Source organism: Amphibalanus amphitrite, unplaced genomic scaffold (assembly GCF_019059575.1).
Source record: "Amphibalanus amphitrite isolate SeventyFive unplaced genomic scaffold, NRLGWU_Aamphi_draft 000924F_arrow, whole genome shotgun sequence".
Classification (NCBI taxonomy): domain Eukaryota; kingdom Metazoa; phylum Arthropoda; class Thecostraca; order Balanomorpha; family Balanidae; genus Amphibalanus; species Amphibalanus amphitrite.
The window spans coordinates 23861-44593 of NW_024882418.1; the positions used below are offsets into that span (position 1 = coordinate 23861).

Genomic DNA, 20733 nt, shown 5'->3' on the forward strand with positions numbered 1-20733 from the left:
GTGTGTGTGTGTGTGTGTGTGTGTGTGTGTGTGTGTGTGTGTGTGTGTGTGTGTGTGTGTGTGTGTGTGTGTGTGTGTGTGTGTGTGTGTGTGTGTGTGTGTGTGTGTGTGTGTGTGTGTGTGTGTGTGTGTGTGTGTGTGTGTGTGTGTGTGTGTGTCCGCCCACCCCACCCAGCCGTGTTTGTCGGGTCCCCCCCCCCTCCGGTCAGGACCGGCAGTGTTTGCCGTCTCTCACCTGCAGCGCACGGGGCGGACGCTGATTGGTCGTTTCCGGCGTCCGTATGAGGGCGAGCGGTGACGTCAGGCCGACTGCGCCGTGTGCCGTGCAGTGTCCGCCGCCGGCGGCGCCGGGCCGGCCCGCGCAGTGGTCGGGGCGGTCGAACGGGGGACGGGCGGTCAGCGGCGGCGCAGCGCGACTGCAGACATGAGGGGACTCAGCGCTACAGTGGCGATCCTGGCGGTAGTCGGCGTAGTTAACTCGCAAGGTGAGCAATCTTTTGACGTCTAAGTAATGAAAGCAATATTTTTAGAAGTAAATACAGCAAAAAAAAAGTTTTTAAACACATATAAGAAATGGCTGAAATTTGCTGACATGCAAGAAGGTGTTCATGGGGAGGGGTGGCGACCTTGAAGTTGCATGCAATGCTTGCCGCCTGTCAGTCTCAGCTGTGACTGTGCTCAGTGGGGACTGTTGAGTCACGCGGGAGGCAGTGGGTGTGTTGGTGGGGATCGCCGCTGTTACCCGACACCTGTGCAATATCTAGGTAAGTGAAGGGGCGGGTAAAGGCGAGAGCAGTGCAGGAACCCAAACAAACGACAAGGGGATCTAGTGGCTTGTCCTCCGTGCCCCCATTCATAAGCAGCGGAACGCGGGGGGCATCGGGGCACCGTGCCCCCCTTTGATTTTGGCATTTTAACATTAGGATTAGCCCTATGGGCGTTGCATGGAAAGAATGGGACCAAAAGTAGACAGTGCCCCCCCCCCTTAATTGAAGGTGTTCTGCCGCCACTGACACTGGACCTTGCATGCGGGTTGCGAGTTTGCGGGTTTTGAGTTTGCGGGCATAATACTAATTCATAAAGTGATTAGACAGTATAACCCATATGGTAACTTCATGAATACAGTGAAGCCGGTAGGGGAAAGTGGGGTAAGACGGACACCTTAACTTTGGAGCCATTTTTCGGCCGGTTAGAAACATCATAGAAACGGGAAACTGAGTGAAAACCTCTTTTAGACATTTTACTTCCATTTGCCAGAAGATGAGACTTAGACCTGATTCAACAAATAAACTGCAGCTATTTTTGCAAAACCTTGCAAAAACCCGTCTTACCCCACCCCATGGGGTAAGACGGTCACATGGGTAGGGCAAGACGGCCAGCTTCTTTCACCGACCAGTACAGCTCGCAACAAATGCCCGAAATTAGCTGCATTGATACAGTCGCTCGTTGGTCTCAAGTGCCTCGGAAATGGCAGTATACAAGATTTGTGCAGAAGGCGTATGCTCGTATATAGGCCCTAGATCAGAAGTCATGTAGAACCGTTTTTCACATTCATCATTCGAGAATAAACTGTGCCGAAGGAATATTGCTAACATGTCTGTGAGTATCGGAATCGAAGATATTCTTATAAGAAATGCTTCTTTTTTTCCTACAGCAACAAAAATATTTTCACCATTACAGACCCATTGGATTCATAGTTGCCCGTCTTACCCCTAACTCAATGTAAGAAGTTCAGCACAATTTTTCTCTGTGGACAATTTGATGCAGACAAAGCAAATCCGCGGTAAATGAACACTGGTGGCATATGAGTGTACCACAAGTGATTGCGAGTTTTTAGCTGTATAGTGCTGCACACAAAAACTTGCACAATACATTATGGATGTTTTCAATGAAATTAGTGTTTTAAAGAAATCAAAATAAAAGATTATCGACTGAACACAAAATCACCAAACTTCAATGGTGGTGTGTAGTGGGAAAGACAATTCTGGTCCTAATTTTTCTCGCTCGTAGCGCTATTGGTTTGGTCTGCAGAAGGGGTGCCCGTCTTACCTACCCTGACCGTCTTACCCCACTTTCCCCTACACCTTCAGAAAGTTACATATAGTCGCAATAGCAGCGCAACGAACCAAATTCGACTCCAACGAAACACCCGCAAACCTCGCAGAAATCGCAGACCTCGCAGCGAGGAAAATCGAAAGTTGACTGATAACTTTTGGAATACGATGCAAGGTGGCTCGCAAGCTAAAACATGGGCAGACTCGCTTGTTAGTTGGTAGCGTGGGTCACTCAGCTTAGATTGTATTGTATTATAAGATTTTGAAGAAACCTAAAAACTCGCAACTCGCATGCGAGGTTCAGTGTGGGGCGGCCTAAAAACAGCATAAGTTACGAAATCTGTCCAAAACGTCAATTTTTCCGATGAAAGTGCCATTACGGGTGCACGTTGCCCATGCTATCCTTTGCATCGCACACCATTCGATAGCCCCTTCAATTCTCTTCAAGGCGATGCTTTCCCCGTGCCGATCGGGCGCACGGTTAACGAGAATAGCACAGGGACCGGACCCGTGTCGGCCAAATTTAGCCATTTTCACCCGATTTCGCATGCCGATATACATGTAAGTCTATGACGCGAATTTGCACTTTTTGGGTACGCGCCACGCGCTTACTGTCAACCTGATCGAGCTGAGACCCTTCAAAGGCACCCTGCGTATCCCTGATTTATAAAATGTGCAAATTTCAGCACGCTAGGTGCAACAGTCTGGCCTGTACCCCGCGCTAAGTAACACCATGTCGGGACCTACAGACCAACAGACTGATGGTGTCAGAGTCCAGCCCAAATCCCGATCTGCTGGGCGCGGTGGGATCCGATTTGGGTGGAGCTGGCCCGGCGCAGCACGGAGGGCACTCCATCGCATTCATCCCGCTGTGTGTGTGTGGGAGGGGGGGGGGGGGCACTGGGGTGTCGGGAACACCATGCCGGTATTCAGGTCCTTTGACCCGTCCAAGGTCAGTCAGTACCGTGATATACGCCTCGGAAACCTTACGCGCCGTGGGGTGGGGGCTCAGCGACAGGTGGAAAATCCAAACCGGCCGGCTAAAACCGGGATGTCGTGTTTCTGCGTTTAAAGTGCTCCACTCAGCGCTCCCCGCCACCCGGTCTCACTTGGTCTTCATTGCACCGCCTGGCTTCCACGCCGCTCGGTATGCATATATGCCTATGCCATAGCAAATAACACCCATGACCCAGGACACTTTTGTATAGCTCATAACTGACTGATTCAGCAGACACTTCGTACGCATAGCCTACCGATCACGGTGGGCCGAGCGAAATGTATCGACCGCTCGCCATTGAACTGTTTACCGGCCGCCTGTCATTCACAGCCGCTGCGCTGTCCTGCAGCCAATAGCCATACAAAACAAGTTTTACAGTTGGCACATTTGTATTTCTAACCTTTGGTTATGCGCTTCTGTGTGGTTTGAATTATTCTATGTATCGTTGAAAAGCACATAAACAAATAATAGACATCTAATAGAATCAGTATAATGATAACTACCTACTCGCCGATGACCACTGTACTCCGGGCGCCCCCCCCCCCCCCCCGATTACTTCAACCTTCAACTATTCATGTCTTTTTAAGTTATTGATATAAAATGGGTTACTGTATCTATAAATTGTCTCCGTAGCTTATGTGACGCAATGTCTACTACATACATGGTCATCGTCACGACGCAAAGTAGGGACGTGTCGTGATAATAATTTAAATTGTTTTCATGAAGTACGTTACCTAATGGCACTGCGTGCATTTAAGCGATATATTTACGCATAATCGAAACAAAGTCAATAAAAAACGTTTGAAATTAAATTCCTTTAGTTATACACGCTTACAAACAAAACGTTGAAGACATGAGTAGGTAAGTGAACGTCGTACGTACCTATACTTATAAATGGCTAAATCTTGAAGGGAAGCCTGGTTTGCTGATATTTCTATTGTTTTTACTTACGCATAACTTTTCATTTACCGTTTGCGCAGTTGTTTATAATTTATATTTCGCAAAATATAGATTCCCTTTGAATAAATATATGCACAAAGAGAACAATGATAATGGCCATAGTTATGTAACAAAAAAAACTTATACAGTTGACTACAGAACAATGTTCCACTTTTCACAGGCAATCAAGTGCCTGAAGTGGTTGGCTGTGCCGCACCACACGGGTTGAGTGAGATTCAATTAACCGGCGCCCTGGTGGGGGGGGGGGACTATTGTTGCCCCCCCCCTCCAGACTTTTCGATATATCTCCAGAACCGCTGCGCTGATCGTCACCAAACTTGCAGTACCCTCCCGGGCATCAATTTTACACATAGTGACCAAAAATTATAGGTACAAAAGCTATGATCGACTGGCCGCAAATGGCGTCAGAGTGACGTCATGTTCTGCAGTTTTCGACAAAAAAAGGTTTCGCGGGAAGAGCTGTCAGGCCTATGGCTTTGAAGATACAAAAAACGTTTAACCCGCGCACCGACGGGGGTCTGCGCCAACTTCGCACCGACGGGGGGCGGATGACCGCCCCCCCCCCCTGAGATCTCGAGAACGAAGCAAGATAGCGGCAAGCGGTAAACGGCATCGGATACGCACGGCCAAGATCTACAATTTTTACTAAGGTCATTTTCAGGTCAGGTCAAAGATGACGTCACAGGGGTCAAAAAAGTCAAAATGGCGGCGCTAGATATGGAGAGAGTTTTTCTCGAATAACTTTCGAATTAGTCAAGATAGGAACAAACTAAGGGCATCATCGTGATCCTCTCGTCAATCCGCATCGAATGATATATATGTTGACCTCGAAAGGTCAAGGTCAAAGGTTGACCTCAGGTCACGTGACCTCGAGGTCATCATGTATATCAATCGATGCGTCTTGACGAGCATCCACGCGTCTGTATCTTGTTCCTGTACGGAGTTATTGGCCAAAAACCTTTGGTGACCTTTGATGACGTCACATGACCTCACAGCTGCCCAACAGCAAAACAGACCTCAAGGTAGTGAAGGTTGATCGTATATGAAGTCATGTATGGTATATGGGGCCATTCCGACCCGTTTTAGTGGTAAAAACAGGGAGCTGATTTTTCCCCCATTGACTTATAATGGGGAGGTCGCGAAATTGACCTGTCCTTAGGTCACCGATATCAAAATTCCGAGATATACAAATTGTAGCTACTAATGACCTAATAATATCCTGCGACTTTCAAAGGCCTCCGACATCTACTGTAGCTCTGGCACGGTGACAAAGTTGCAAAAAAGTGACTTGAGGCTGGGTCATTCAAAGTGACCTGGTGACCTGACCTTAACCCTCGCCGGACCTATTGGTTTTCTACATACGCGCCGGCCGAGGGGGGGGGGGCGGGTACGACCCCCCCTCGCCGTTTCGCCCCTGGTGGAGCTAGCGCGTCGCGGAAAAAACGAGCGTGTGCGCCGTTACGAGACGCAGAGATTGGTACCCGATTTTAAGGTCTTAGGTCAACCGGTGACCTCTGAGGTCAGGTCAAGTGCCCCAGGGTACGGTTCAGTTTTTGGTGAATAACTTCGCCAAAAACGGCCGCAGAGCCGCGATTTTGGCAGCATCGTGTTCGCCTCGCTCAGGCGCGTCGAATGATATACTTTTTGTTCGGGTCAGGTCAACTTAGGGTGTTGACCTCAGGTCAAGGTCAGGTCAGCACCCCCAGGTCACGAAGTTGGTCGAAAGAGGTCATGTCGCATATCATTCGATCCGGCAGGTCTTTCTGAGTCCATTGGTGGCTTTCTCGACTCGCTAGCTCAATTTGATCGGGAGTTATTGACGAAAAACTAATATGACCTTGATGACGTCATAAATGACGTCACGGAAGGTCAACATTGCAAAAGTGACGCATCTAACCTTGCAAGGAGTGCATCAAATCACGATTCTGTGTGCTTGAGATAGTTGGAGATCGTTCCCGGCGCCAGAATAGCAGTTTGAATTTTTCCCCATTGACTTATAATGGTGAGGTCACGAAAATGACCTGACCTCATATGACCTTTAGGAAAAATCCGAGATATACAAGTTGTGAGACTCATAATGGATACTAGATCCTGCAAGTTTCATTTCCCTGTGACATCTCCTCTGGCAGTGAGGGCGTTGCGAGGTTGCGACATCTGAAGACCGTGCAGAGGTTCACTTATGACGTCATAGGTCAGTGACCTGACCTGACCCAAAAATGCGGTTGGTGTCAAAAGATGCGGCTTGGATCAAAGGTCAGGTATGCCAAGTTTCAGCTCTCTATCGCCAGCGTGTTCGGAGCTATCGCGAAAAAACCCTATGGGGGGGGCGGCACCCGCCCCCCCCCTCGGCCGGCGAGGGTTAAAAGGTAGGAGGTTTAAACTTGCACACCATGTGTAAAATTGATGAGGTTATAGTCATACCAAATTTCGCGGCGCTACACGCCGCGGTTTTCCCGCTATTCGCGAGAAACCTCAGGGGGGGGGGGCGGATATCCGCCCCCCCGTCGGTGCGCGGGTTAAGACATAAAAGGTGTTGAATTACCAGGGCTACAAAATGGCAATCTCGAAATTTTAAATTTTTTGAATTTGACCCCAAAATCAAAACAATTTTTTTTTTAAATATAATTGCCTAAAAATCCAAGAAGTTTTTAAATTTTCGAGAAAAAAAACAGAATATTCCTTTAGATAGCCCTTATCGACTTCTATTCACCTACCAAATTTCAGATCGCTAGGTACCTCTTTTTTGGCCAAGTTATAGCGAAACAAAAAAACTGTTCAAAATTGATGACGTCAAATTTTCAAACTCCATTTCTAGCAATTCTAGACAACGCAGCGCAAAACAAAGACCACCAGTGTCCACTAGACTCGCAGTAACGAGCTGCATTGAAACGATACCCATTTTATGCAAAAATATCAACTTTGAAATTTAGACTGGCAGTAACGAGCTGCATTGAAACGTTACCCATTTTATGCAAAAATATCAACTTTGAAATTTGATCATTTTTTACCTGACCTCCACCAGGAAGTGACCTGAATCGTTCCTTAGGGGAAGTTGGGGGAACGCCGAATACTTTTTTCTGACGCCCGTAGCACGCAAGGTAGACAACATAAGCTATTCTTGTTGGCGTCATTCGAGAGGCCAGTCTTTTGCCTTTCAAACATACCAGGCGCATTTGATGAATTCGCATACCGATAAGCGCACAAACTAAAAATATCAAAGAAGTGACTTTTTCGGCGTTGCCCCGGACTGCGGGGAAAGCCGGAAATGGGAGAAATGATCTACGGGAATGCCGAAATTGATGTTTTGCTATTTTATCTCAAATTTTATCCAGAATTCGTCAAAGCTGACACGCGTTTTAAGAGCTTGAGGACGCTTGGTGCACACTGGAAGTTATAATTGTGTGATATAATAAGAAAAGGCCAGGTAAATCATTCCTTATGGTAACAGGCCGTTGTGTCGGTGAAAAGTGTAATTTGTGTGACTAAAAATACGCGTTGCTATTCTACAGCGGTAAAGTTCACGTAGCGTGCTTTAACGCGCGTAATTGCACGTTTTCGGCATTACCCCAGCCAGCCATACTTTCATTTGCAGGCCCATAACTTTTCAACGTGCTGTATAAATTTCAAATAGGCAGCACACTTATGCAAAGACGTGCTGAAGATTACTTGACCGAATTGGCCAGACAAACGGTAGCATAATGAGTAGGAAATGCAGCTTCGAAGACGCATGTAGTACAAAGGAAACGTACCTTGAAAACGCTCTTGGCGCCCTCACAGCCGAAGTATTCCGAATGACGACTGGTAACAAACATGCGATAATTGGTAGTCACTTAAGCTTCAGAGCATCACTGACAGGTGGCATCCATGTCGTACGGTTTTCGAAATATCTCGAATTTCGGCTTTGCCCCAACTCCGGCATTGCCCCAACTTCCCCTATGGTCTTATAACTAACACCATTGGGTTTAAAATGAAAAATTGGCGATAAAACATGCATCACACAGCCCTAGTAAAATTGGGTTAATGTGCTGACCCTTGGTGACCCGAGCTTTGACCTGACCTGGTACTATCAGTGACTTCTAATAGCAACATATGTACTAGGCAACTGACGCCCTTTTGCTGATTTTCGATAAAATGCGTTTTACTCGATGTTATAGCGCATTCCCTAGAAGACCCGTGACCCGCAAAACATTTTATCTTTGACCTGACCTGTGACGTCATCGGTGACCCCGAGGTCAATAAAATAGAAATTTCCCTCGACAAATTGACAGGGCCTTCGAACGCCGTTTGAATTTTGTGGATCTGTCCAGTAATTTCGGAGATACGAGGGGGGGGGGCAAAAATAGCCCCCCCCCCCACCAGGTTGCGCTATAAACAGACCCCACCAGGGCGCGGGTTAAATTCTGTGACCCAATGCTCACCAAAGACACCCTTCATTGCGTGATAACCGGAACAGCCTATAGCATTTCGGTCAACTGATTGCTTGTGAGGAGGGGATCATCATTTTGTAGTCAGCTATACCTACAAAAAGGGAAGCATTTAAAGGGACTATCCCACCTTCTAAAATGTTGTTAAAACCAGTTAAATTGTGCCCGACTTTATAGATTGGATGACCAGGAACACGGTTCTGCCATTTATTTTTCATTAAATATCTTAGGCTTCCCATATTCCAAACACAAACTTTCAAATATGTGACGTCACAGCCCAAAAGTACCTCCTTCCCCAGGCCACATTACTGTCATAAAGCTGATTCTTTTTACTCTGTAGGCACCACAACAAAGTTCAGACCAAGTTTAAAGCGATTTTTCAACGAACAAACCCATTTAAATCAGAATGACTAAACGAGGTGACGTCACACTACACTGAAAGAAAAACTACACCTGAAATTGGAATATTATTACGGTACACAAATCCCCACCCCTTTTAACTTCATTTTATGCCAGAGTAAAAGATGTTTGCATGGACAATTGGAGATTAATTCTGCCACCCGGTAGTAAGAAATATATCCTCGTAAGCTTAGAACTACACCCGTTGCGGAATAAAAGTACGGTACACAAATCTCCACCCCAAATCAATTCATTTTACACCCCTAGGTAAAGGGTGTAAAGGGGCGTTAGGAAGAATTAAGCATGTAATTTACGATAATAATTTTACGCCACAGTGCAATTTAAGCCAAAACAATTTCTACGCCTTGCGACATGGTGTAGAAATACCAGCCCAGCCAGCCTTCCCAAATGGGGCCCATATGGGCCCCAAGTGGGCAGCAAACTGGGGCCCATCTGGGCTGCCCACTTGGGGCCCAGATGTGTTTGTCATGGGCGTCCAACTGGGTCCCATATGGGCAGCCCAGATGGCCCCATATGGGGCCCAGCCGGGGCACATATGGGTCCCACATGGGCTTTCCCAGCCGGGACCCACATGGGTATAATTGAAGAATCCCACATGGGGCCCATGTGGGTTCGAAATGGGACCCATATGGGGCCCAGCCGGGGCACATATGGGTCCCACATGGGCTTTCCCAGCCGGGACCCACATGGGTATAATTGAAAAATCCCACATGGGGCCCATGTGGGTTCGAAATGGGACCCATATGGGTCCCAGCCGGGGCACATATGAGTCCCACATGGGCTTTCCCAGCCGGGACCCACATGGGTATAAGCGAAAAATCCCACATGGGGCTCATGTGGGTTCGAGATGGGACCCATATGGGGCCCAGCCGGGGCACATATGGGTCCCACATGGGCTTTCCCAGCCGGGACCCACATGGATATAAGCGAAAAATCCCACATGGGGCCCATGTGGGTTCGAAATGGGACCCTAATGGGGCCCAGCCGGGGCACATATGGGTCCCACATGGGCTTTCCCAGCCGGGACCCACATGGGTATAAGCGAAAAATCCCACATGGGGCCCATGTGCGTTCGACATGGGACCCATATGGGGCCCAGCCGGGTCCCATATGGGCTTTCCCAGCCGGGACCCAAATGGGTATAAGCGAAAAATCCCACCTGGAGCCTATGTGGGTTCGAAATGGGACCCAGCTGGGACCCATACCCAGCCAACATTATTACCTTGGCCCCACATGGGGCCCAGGTGGGCCACTTGGTGGGACCCATGTGGGCAGCCCATGTGGGGCCCACATAAATTTGTCCCTGGGTAAATGGTGGGGCCCACCTGGGCTGGCCCACGTGGGCTCAAAGTGGGTACCATATGGGGCCCACCTGGGCTGGCCCACATGGGCCCAAGATGGGCACCATATGTGGCCCACCTGGGCTGGCCCACATGGGCTCAAGGTGGGTACCATATGGGGTCCACGTGGGCCAGCAGATGTGGGCCCTAGGTGGGCCCCATGCTGGCTCACCTCCCTAGCATCGTTTGTATTAATCAATAAATATTCACCAAAGCCCATCTTAGTTCCCACCAGAACCTACAATTAATTTCAATATGATTATAATATAATCGATGTCTGCTATTTCAATCACTCCCCCTGACCATTGCTGAACGTTCGCCACCGCAACAAAACAAACTGTCAGTGATCAATATTTATATTATCGATAAACACAAAAATGCTGTTTAAACTCTCTCCTCTCTTCTGTTCATCTCTAGACTTCTTCTCTCATCTGCTCCTCCGCTTAAACTCCAGCTGGTGTCCTCTCCTGGCGGCCTCCGTCGCGGTTCCTGGCACCCGTAAACCACTTTCGTGGCGCCACCTCCAGCTGGCCGTTGTTGGTGTCCTGGGTAAGCCCGTTCCGCCGCACGGCTCCTGTAAAATAAGCACCAGCAATGTAAAAGGTGCAGACACATAAGCGAATTGTGTATTGCCCGTGCTGTGTTCTACCATGATTCTGTATTACCTGCATTAAAAGTAACTTCATCTGATTTGACTTGAATTAATTGAGAAATGAACTTAAGATATTTTTTTTTTGCAGGAAATAATCTGATGCAGAATGAACATACAAGGTCCGATTATGATGGACACAAAGGACATTAGTGCTTTATAAGTCGGCTGCTTGGAATTCGCTAATCGGACAGTAATTGACGACACCTGAAATAACATATGAATTGGAGTGCTGCTGTTATTCTGACAACCGCTATCAGGTGTCCAAGGGAGTTGGGCAATTAAATAAAGAGATAAAACCATTACTTACTGAACACGACATCAAAAAGCCGGGTACCGCCGAAAGCCCTTTTCCCGTGCCGTCCATTTACGCTAAGTCGCGTAGCGAGTGCGCTCGTCATGACGCCTTCTATCGTCCTTCGGACCGGTGTAAGCGGGGGCGCTTACACCGAGGTCGGCGACAAACAGCCACCCGGAGTATCTGTCCACTGCCGCGAGGTACCTACTTCCTGCCGGCGTGATCGGCAAAGTCGATGTGTAGTTCGAACGGCCTTTCCGCTGGCGGTCTCCTCATCATGGTCTCTTGCTGCTGAGCGAGTAGATCTCTCTGGCAGCTGGTACAGTAGCGGGTGACATTTTCCACATCCCGGTAGATCCCGGGCCAGTAGACGATCTGTCTTGCGCGGGCCTTCGTTTTCTCCTTCCCCAGGTGGCTGGCGTGGAGGGCTTCTAGAACAGTCCTTCGTAATCGCTGTGGTATGACGAGCCTGCAGCCGATCCGGCCTGACCGACTGGACATCTCCACCGACCGCAGTGACGCCTTCTACCTCTGGAAGGAGAGATGGGACGACTACGTCCTGATGTCACAGCTGCGACTCGACCAACTAGCGATACAGCTGGCGTCGCTGCGGGCGCGCCTCTCCGAAGAGACTCGAACGCGGTCGTGGTTGCGGCGCGGCCGCCACGGCTACGCATTCCTGCTTCCTTTCACTTTCGTTAATCGCACTTTGTACTCACTATGGGCGGGTTCGAGCTAATACCGACCGCGCCATGTGTCGGTTCCGCCCGAATTAAGGCTTTATTGGACACGCACACCACTCAGAGTCTCAACGCCAACTGGCCCGCCCAGACGCCGCAGCCCCGCCAGCCGGTCGGCCGGTCACCGCCCCGGGCGGTGCAGAGGCGGCCCCAGGCCCCGTCCGGTGGGCCGAGCTCCGCCGGCGGGTCGCCCGCGCAGGGGCGGGCTCAGGCGACACAATCATACGACACAATCACAACATTGACATTTGACTGTCCAATATCAGCCGTAGCTGGTCTCACAAACATCAACTATGCGACTTCCTCACGACGTCGAAGTGTATTTTGGAGGCATGAGACTAAACAGCGAGTTCTTTTTTTTCTTGTAATATCATACACATTGGACAGTGAAAAAATAAATAATGGGCTGCCCACATCCAGCCCACCTACACCCCACTACATGGGCTGCCCACGCAGTGCCCATGTTAAGCCCACCATACAGGAACACCGCGTGAATGCCTGTGTTCACCAAAATTCCTGGATATGCCCTCGTACATGTGCAAGCAATCTCATTATCAAGCATTATACCTGTCAAAAAATATGTGGGCAGCCCATGTGGGGCCCACATGCAGCCCACATATTTGCCCATCTCTAGCCCATGGCCCACCTAGCCCACCATGCCCATCAACTGCCCATGTGGGGCCCACATGGGCATGCTGGCTGGGGTTTGCCCATTTGGGCCCCACGTGGGCCCCGGATGGGTGTGCCCAGTTTGTTGGTGCCCAGTCTGCCCACATGCTGCCCGCATCCAGCCCAGATAGGTGTCGGGTCAGTTAACAAAGTTTTGTAGTAAGGTTTGCCCATTTGGGCCCCATGTGGGCCCTGGATGGGTGTGCCCAGCTTGTTGGTGCCCAGTCTGCCCACATGCTGCCCGCATCCAGCCCAGATAGGTGTCGGGTCAGTTAACAAAGTGTAGTAAAGTTTGCCCATTTGGGCCCCATGTGGGCCCCGGATGGGTGTGCCCAGCTTGTTGGTGCCCAGTTTGCCCACATGCTGCCCGCATCCAGCCCAGATAGGTGCCGGGTCAGTTAACAAAATTTTGTAATAAAGGAAATGTTTATTGCAGATTGGTGTTGGTGTCGGGTCAGTTAACAATTATTTTTGTAGTAACTTTTGCCCATGTGGGCCCTGGATGGGTGTGCCCACCTTGTTGGTGCCCAGTCTGCCCACATGCTGCCCGCATCCAGCCCAGATAGGTGTCGGGTCAGTTAACAAAGTTTTGTAGTAAATTTTGCCCATGTGGGCGGCTGGGCCCCATGTGGGCCCCGGCTGGGTGTGCCCAGCGTGTTGGTGTCCAGTTTGCCCACATGCTGCCCGCATCCAGCCCAGATACCTAGGTGTCGGGTCGGTTAACAAAGTTTTGTAGTAAATTTTGTCCATGTGGGCGGCCGGGCCCCATGTGGGCCCCGGCTGGGTGTGCCCAGCTTGTTGATGTCCAGTTTGCCCACATGCTGCCCGCATCCAGCCCAGATAGGTGTCGGGTCAGATACCAACATTTTGTAGTAAAGGAAATGTCCATATCCCAGCAAACATGCCCACATGGTTCCCATATGGGGCCCACATGGCCCCCCACCTCTTCCATATGGGCCCCACATGGGAATAGCAGTGGGTGGCACATGGGACCCATATGGGCAAGCGCACGTAGGCCCCATATGAGACCCACGCGGCCCCCACATCAGGGACCCATATGGGCCAGCCTACATTGACCCCATATGGCATCATGTATGAACGTGATGTACTTGGAGTCCAAAATTCACATGAACAACAGTCACCTTTTTTGCTTTTATGCTCTTGGAGTAACTTAAATGGGGCCTACATGGGTGATCCATATGGGACCCACATGGGATGCCCATCTCCAGCCCACATGCGTTTGGCCCACCTGGCCCATTTTTCCCATATGGGGCCCATATGGGTAGCCCATCTGTAGCCCATGTCCCACGTGGGCCCATCTGGCCCATGTTCACCCCATATGGGACCCACATGGGATGCCCATCTCCAGCCCACATGCGTTTGGCCCACATGGCCCATTTTCCCATATGGGGCCCATATGGGTAGCCCATCTGTAGCCCATGTCCCACGTGGGCCCATCTGGCCCATGTTCACCCCATATGGGACCCACATGGGATGCCCATCTCCAGCCCACATGCGTTTGGCCCACCTGGCCCATTTTTATCCCATATGGGGCCCATATGGGTAGCCCATCTGTAGCCCATGTCCCACGTGAGCCCATTTGGCCCATGTTTACCCTATATGGGACCCACATGGGATATCCATCTCCAGCCCACATGCGATTGGCCCACCTGGCCCATTTTTATCCCGTATGGGGCCCATATCGGTAGCCCATCTGTAGCCCATGTCCCACTGGGCCCATCTGGCCCATGTTTACCCCATATGGGACCCACATGGGATGCCCATCTCCAGCCCACATGCGTTTGGCCCACCTGGCCCATTTTTATCCCATATGGGGCCCATATGGGTAGCTCATCTGTAGCCCATGTCCCACGTGAGCCCATCTGGCCCATGTTCACCCCATATGGGACCCACATGGGATGCCCATCTCCAGCCCACATGCGTTTGGCCCACCTGGCCCAGTTTTATCCCATATGGGGCCATATGGATAGCCCATCTGTAGCCCATGTCCCAACTCCCACGTGGGCCCATCTGCCCCATGTTCACCGCATATGGGACCCACATGGGATGCCCATCTCCAGCCCACATGCGTTTGGCCCACCTGGCTCATTTTTATCCCTTATGGGGCCCATATGGGTAGCCCATCTGTAGCCCATGTCCCACGTGGGCCCATCTGGGACCCACATGGGATGCCTATCTCCAGCCCACATGCGTTTGGCCCACCTGGCCCATTTTTATCTCATATGGGGCCCATATGGGTAGCCCATCTGTAGCCCATGTCCCACTGGGCCCATCTTGCCCATGTTTACCCCATATGGGACCCACATGGGATGCCCATCTCCACCCCACATGCGTTTGGCCCACCTGGCCCATTTTTATCCCATATGGTGCCCATATGGGTAGCCCATCTGTAGCCCATGTCCCACGTGAGCCCATCTGGCCCATGTTCACCCCATATGGGACCCACATGGGATGCCCATCTCCAGCCCACATGCGTTTGGCCCACCTGGCCCATTTTTATCCCATATGGGCCCATATGGGTAGCCCATCTGTAGCCCATGTCCCACGTGGGCCCATCTGGCCCATGTTCACCGCATATGGGACCCACATGGGACGCCCATCTCCAGCCCACATGCGTTTGGCCCACCTGGCTCATTTTTATCCCTTATGGGGCCCATATGGGTAGCCCATCTATAGCCCATGTCCCACGTGGGCCCATCTGGGACCCACATGGGATGCCCATCTCCAGCCCACATGCGTTTGGCCCACCTGGCCCATTTTTATCTCACATGGGGCCCATATGGGTAGCCCATCTGTAGCCCATGTCCCACTGGGCCCATCTGGCCCATGTTTACCCCATATGGGACCCACATGGGATGCCCATCTCCAGCCCACATGCGTTTGGCCCACCTGGCCCATTTTTATCCCATATGGGGCCCATATGGGTTGCCCATCTGTAGCCCATGTCCCACGTGAGCCCATCTGGCCCATGTTCACCCCATATGGGACCCACATGGGATGCCCATCTCCAGCCCACATGCGTTTGGCCCACCTGGCCCATTTTTATCCCCTATGGGGCCCATATGGGTAGCCCATCTGTAGCCCATGTCCCACGTGGGCCCATCTGGCCCATGTTCACCCCACATGGGACCCACATGGGATGCCCATCTCCAGCCCACATGCGTTTTGCCCACCTGGCCCATTTTTATCCCATATGGGGCCCACGTGGGTAGCCCATCTGTAGCCCATGTCCCACGTGGGCCCATCTGGCCCATGTTCACCCCATATGGGACCCATGTGGGCATGTTTGCTGGGGCTCAGCCCATACGGGACCCAGATTTAGCCCAGATAATAGCCCACATGTAGCCCATGCCCACTTAAGCCCAGATGCCCCACTTTCAGCCCATATGGGCCCCATTTGGGAAGGCTGGCTGGGAGCGGGGTGCGAAGCTGAATGTGTACAATTTAAGTCAAGATGTAAAAATAGCTCACGTTATAATCCGCATACAAAACAAAAGTAAACGATAATAATTGTATGTTCTTTTCCAGAGGGAGTAAAAATACGACTGGGTAAATATACATCGCCAGCCATAACTATCCCCCAGCGTGATTGTATCTACTGTCGTCTTCTGAGCACTTTCGATAAAGTCAACTATGGTGCATCTCTCCAACGCGAACGTGTTGTTTATTTAACCCGCGCCCCAGTGGCGGTCTCAGCCAACTTCGCCCTAGTGGGGGGGGGGGGGCATATGTTACCACCCACCTCTAACTCAAAAACTAAGAGGGCTAGAAAGACGCGGTAAAAAGCAGTCGATAGCTCTCAATGCGTACGTTTGAAAGTATTTCGGTCATTTTTCACCTTAGAGCAATATTGGGGTCACCAGAGGTCATCAAAGGTCAAAATTTGCCAATGGTCATTATATTTTTCAGAAAACATGCCGCTATCTCAGGAACTATGGTAGCTAGAAAAACGCATGGAAGACCAAACGATAGCTTTTGAACTCTTCTTTTGAAAAGGTCATTATCAATATTGACCTCAGGTCAACGGTGTAGCCTCCAGAGGGCAAAAACTCCAAAAATAGCTGTTTTTACGGAAAGTGTTTTTCGACAATAACTTTCGACTCCAAAAAGCCACGACATTTCTATGGCCAGAATCGTGTTTCTCTCGCCCAGACGCGTCGAATGAACTATAATTTGACCTTGAAAGGTCAACTTGAAAATTTGACCTCAGGTCAAGGTCATGACCTGACCGGAAACGGTCATGTTGCATATCAATCGATGCGTCTCAACAAGACAAACACAATGAGACCATCCCCAGCGTTCTATCTCTTTCCAATCGCGAGTTATTGGCAAAAAACTGTTTGTAGCCTCAAGTGACCTCGGATGACCTGTCTAGAGGCTATCAGCAAAAATGACACCTTGGTCATCACGAGTGGACTAAATCATTGTGATTCTGAAATATTTGGACTGTTCCGATGCGTACACACGGATCTAGAGGCATTTTCATTTTTCTCCATTGACTTGTAATGGAAAGGTCACGCCACTGACCTGACCTTAGGTCACAGATATAAAAAATCCGAGATATACAAATTGTAGGCGCCCATAACAGCATGCAATCCACCAAGTTTCAAATCTTTCTGACAAACACTGTAGGCTGGACATGATTGCAAACTTTTTTTTAGGCTTGGTCAGTTAACTTGACCTGGTGACCTGACCTGACATGACCTGGGGTCAAAAATTTCACACATTGTCCGAAATTGATGTACCAAAAGCTACCCCAAGCGGCGCGGCGCTACGCGCCGCGGTTTTTTAGTCACACGCAAAAAACGCGACAGGGTGGTAACATATGCCCCCCCCCCCCACTGGGGCGAAGGTTAAAATAACTTGAAACGACAGATCACAGGTTGCTACAGATTGGTTCCTCCCAACACTGACTTCCCTGAGGAGATCACAAGCTGCACAGATCACATTTTATTCACGGCACAGGTCATCAGGTCACTAAGTCACGTTTCATCATGTACGGTTCTCCAGGGTATTAGTCGTTGGTCGCTCGGCGAGCGGGAGGGCAACCAGTTCCGCCCCTGTATCGCGTGACCCCTTGCTCCGCCCAGTTACGCACGAGCGTACTCCACGCCGCGTAGTAGCGTGGGGAGGGGAGAGTTAGAATGGTGGCATGTGTAGAGGCTAGAACCGGTTTCCACCGCCATGCCACCGCCCAGCGACATGGAGCGGGGTCAGTGACCAGGGCGCAGGGAAAGGTCAGAGCCAGAGGTCAGCTATAACGTAGAGCTTTGTGTCTCCCTCCCCTCCGCGTGTAACGACCGCACGACAGCGGCCGGCCGCCAATCAGGCTTGACATGTCAAGGTCACCCGCAGTCAACGGGCTCAGAGGGTTGGTCGAGTGCGTGTCCGTGGCTGACGACAGTCTCGACCATGTGCTATGGTGCCGATAGACTAGCGTGGGTAATAAGTTTTTGTTCAGTGCATATGGCTGCTGGGGTGTGTCATCTTGATATGATGCTTTGTAACGCGTATGATACGCTTAAAACCTCGCTGGCAGTGGCCAAGGAGAGGGGGGCGGGGAGGGGGGTGCCGCCTCCACATGTTTATTCTTGTTGATAGCTGCGAGAGCTGAAATTTGGCAAGCCTGACCTTTGATTCAAGCTGAACTTTTATGACAGCAGCTGTATTTTCACCCTCGCCCATATTGGTGTTTTGCCAGCGTCTATCGTAAGGGGGGGGGAGGGTCCGTTGGACCCCTTTGCCGTTCAGCCCCTGATCGAGCTAGAGCTTCGCGGAAAAACAGCGTGTTGCCCGTGACGAGAGGAGGCCGATGATACCCAATTTTAAGGTCCTAGGTCATTGGTTGACAGGTCAATATAACTCAAAAGTCGGGGAATCGGGACCTGTTAGAGCTTCGTTAAAGGGAGATAATGAGCTTTCTTTTTTCTTAAATAAAAATTACTCGACATCTATACTATTTCTACTGTAGTTTCTATAAAATATGAAAATTTCCTAGCACATTTTCGTATGTGAAAAAGGTTTTATTTTTGCAAAAAAGAAGCAGTACTTGCAGTACTTGTAACACCCACCGAAATGCGTTGTCCTTCTCTATAAAAAAGTCGCAGTATATGGCGCTTTTGTTTCAAACAGCGACGCTTGGGTTTTTGTTTATGTTATCGCCTTGTCGTTGCTTGGTTGTAAGGATTCTAATTTGAATTAGAGTTAATTCGGTTTAGAATTAATTAGATTCTAATTCGGGGGTACATAGTGCCTACTCTTCTTTGTTTCCAAGTATTATTTTGCGCCACAAATGAACGGCAAGCGCCAGAAACGCAGCCAAATCTTGCGATTGCGACTACGAAATTCATTATTTAGGCCTCAGAGCCTGAAGCGAAAAATACAAGCATATTTATTTCAAAAAGACTTCAGGTTTGTCGAACGGTGTTATGAGAATTTTGATAACAGTACTGCATAAGTTTTTCAGTGATGCCGCAAAAGTGTTGTATCTATCTTCTTTTATTGTGCAGTCGGCGGGACCGATTCAAAATTGAGTCGTTGCTACTAAAATAGCAGCATATGGCGACAGATGATGAACAGGAAAAATAGTTGCGTAAATTTAGACATAAACCACCCCCAAACCATGAATATCTTTTGAAGGCACTATAGACGACCATTAACTAACTAGATGTGATGAAGATCAAATGTAATGAATACGCTCATTTTACAAAATTACATGCAAGTACCAAAAAGTGATGTAAGTACTTATTCAACGGTCATTTTCAGCGCTCCCCGCTAACGTGACTTCAAGTTGAGATATTTGCGGCAAGGTACCGAATTGAGCAAAATGGTTTTAATTTACATTATACCTTGTTGTGTTTTGTCAGAAAATGGTCCTAACTCAGATTTTGTGGAAAAAGGTCATAATCTCCCTTTAAGTGAAGCTGTTACAAGGTTTTGCGGGGTGCTGATCACGAATTTCAATTTAGTTTTGATCACAGATGATGTTTTCGTGCATTTAGGCCAGGTCAGGTCAGGTCACATGTTACGAGGGAACCACAACTACTTCTTAAATGTTCAAACGGTTTCTAAATGCGAAATCAACTCCAAAATCTACCCTAGAAACATGTAGAACTCGAAAGAGTGAACAAAGGTCATCAAAGGTCAGTGACCTGGCTGACCTTCACCGGACCTTGATACCCACTAGAATCCATGGGATCAACATCCTTTCACATGTTTGATCGCTTGAAGCCACAAAAAGACAATAGAACGCGCTCTTCTCGAAATACACCAAACCGCGATTCCGGCCAAACATGGTCTCGGAAAACAGGTCACAAGTCAAAGGTCTTTTGAGTCAGGGTCATACAAATTATAGGGTAGGCGTAATATTGATTTACTCGAGGGTAATGGAAGTTTCGTCGCAATCTGTCGCTTTTTGCGCGAGTTATTTGCGAAAAACCGAGTGTAGGAGGTCTATTCGACATCCTCCTACAAGTGCGAAGGTTAGGGTCAGGCCGTTGACCAATGACGTCAAAAGCGAACCTCTGTAAGGTCCCAAAATGTCGCGACGTCGCAGCACCCTTCGTGCCAGGGGACTTTTCAACATGGAATGAAGCTTATATGATCTAGTACTATCTTCCAGAGGCCTCACAACTTGTATGTAGCTATCCCGTATTTTTCTCAAGAGTCACCTGAAGTCAGGTCGGTCACGCAACCTCACGATTATTAATCAATTGGGAAATATGAAAGCTGTTATTTTGGCGCCGGGAGCCATCTAAAGCTGTCTCAAGCGCATTAATTCGCAATTTTATACAATCTTTGCGAGCCCCAGCGGCCAGCATTCACTTTTCCATTCTTAAAGTTAAGCGACTTTATTTATAACGTCACTAGGGTCACGGGAGTTTTCACCAAAAAGTCCCGATCAAATTGAGCTAGCGAGTCGGGAAGCCACCAGTGGACTTGTGAGGACTTACCGAATCTAAGAAGCGATATGACCTCCTTGGGCCAGCTTCGTGGCCTGAGTGGCTCTGCCCTGACCATGCCCTGATGTGAACACCTTAAATTGACCTAAAAAAAACAAAGCGTATACTAGTCGACGCGCTTGAGCATGCAAAACTCGATGGTGCCATTATCTTGGCTCTGTAACCACTTATGGTGGTTGTTTACCAAAAACCGATCCCGC

General features: G+C 49.5%; 1 protein-coding gene and 1 long non-coding RNA gene across 4 annotated transcripts in view; one reads left to right on the top strand and one right to left on the bottom strand.

Moving 5' to 3' along the window:
* Window positions 1-265: 265 nt before the first annotated feature.
* Window positions 266-20733, top strand: part of LOC122368112 (putative lysozyme-like protein) — a 47955-nt gene continuing 27487 nt past the window's right edge. The window contains exon 1 of one of the 3 annotated variants that reach the window (XM_043341760.1): window positions 266-485. In XM_043341760.1, the coding sequence (XP_043197695.1) occupies window positions 425-485 (61 nt within the window). In that variant the 5' untranslated portion in view covers window positions 266-424. Of the gene's footprint in view, window positions 486-643; window positions 765-20733 lie in introns of those variants that run through there. The other 2 variants (XM_043341759.1, XM_043341761.1) reach the window with 2 other exon arrangements.
* LOC122368113 lies at window positions 10536-11344 on the bottom strand. Its single transcript, XR_006254186.1, has 2 exons — window positions 11155-11344; window positions 10536-10769 (listed from the first exon to the last, which is right to left on the bottom strand). It is a non-coding gene; the product is annotated as an uncharacterized LOC122368113 (long non-coding RNA).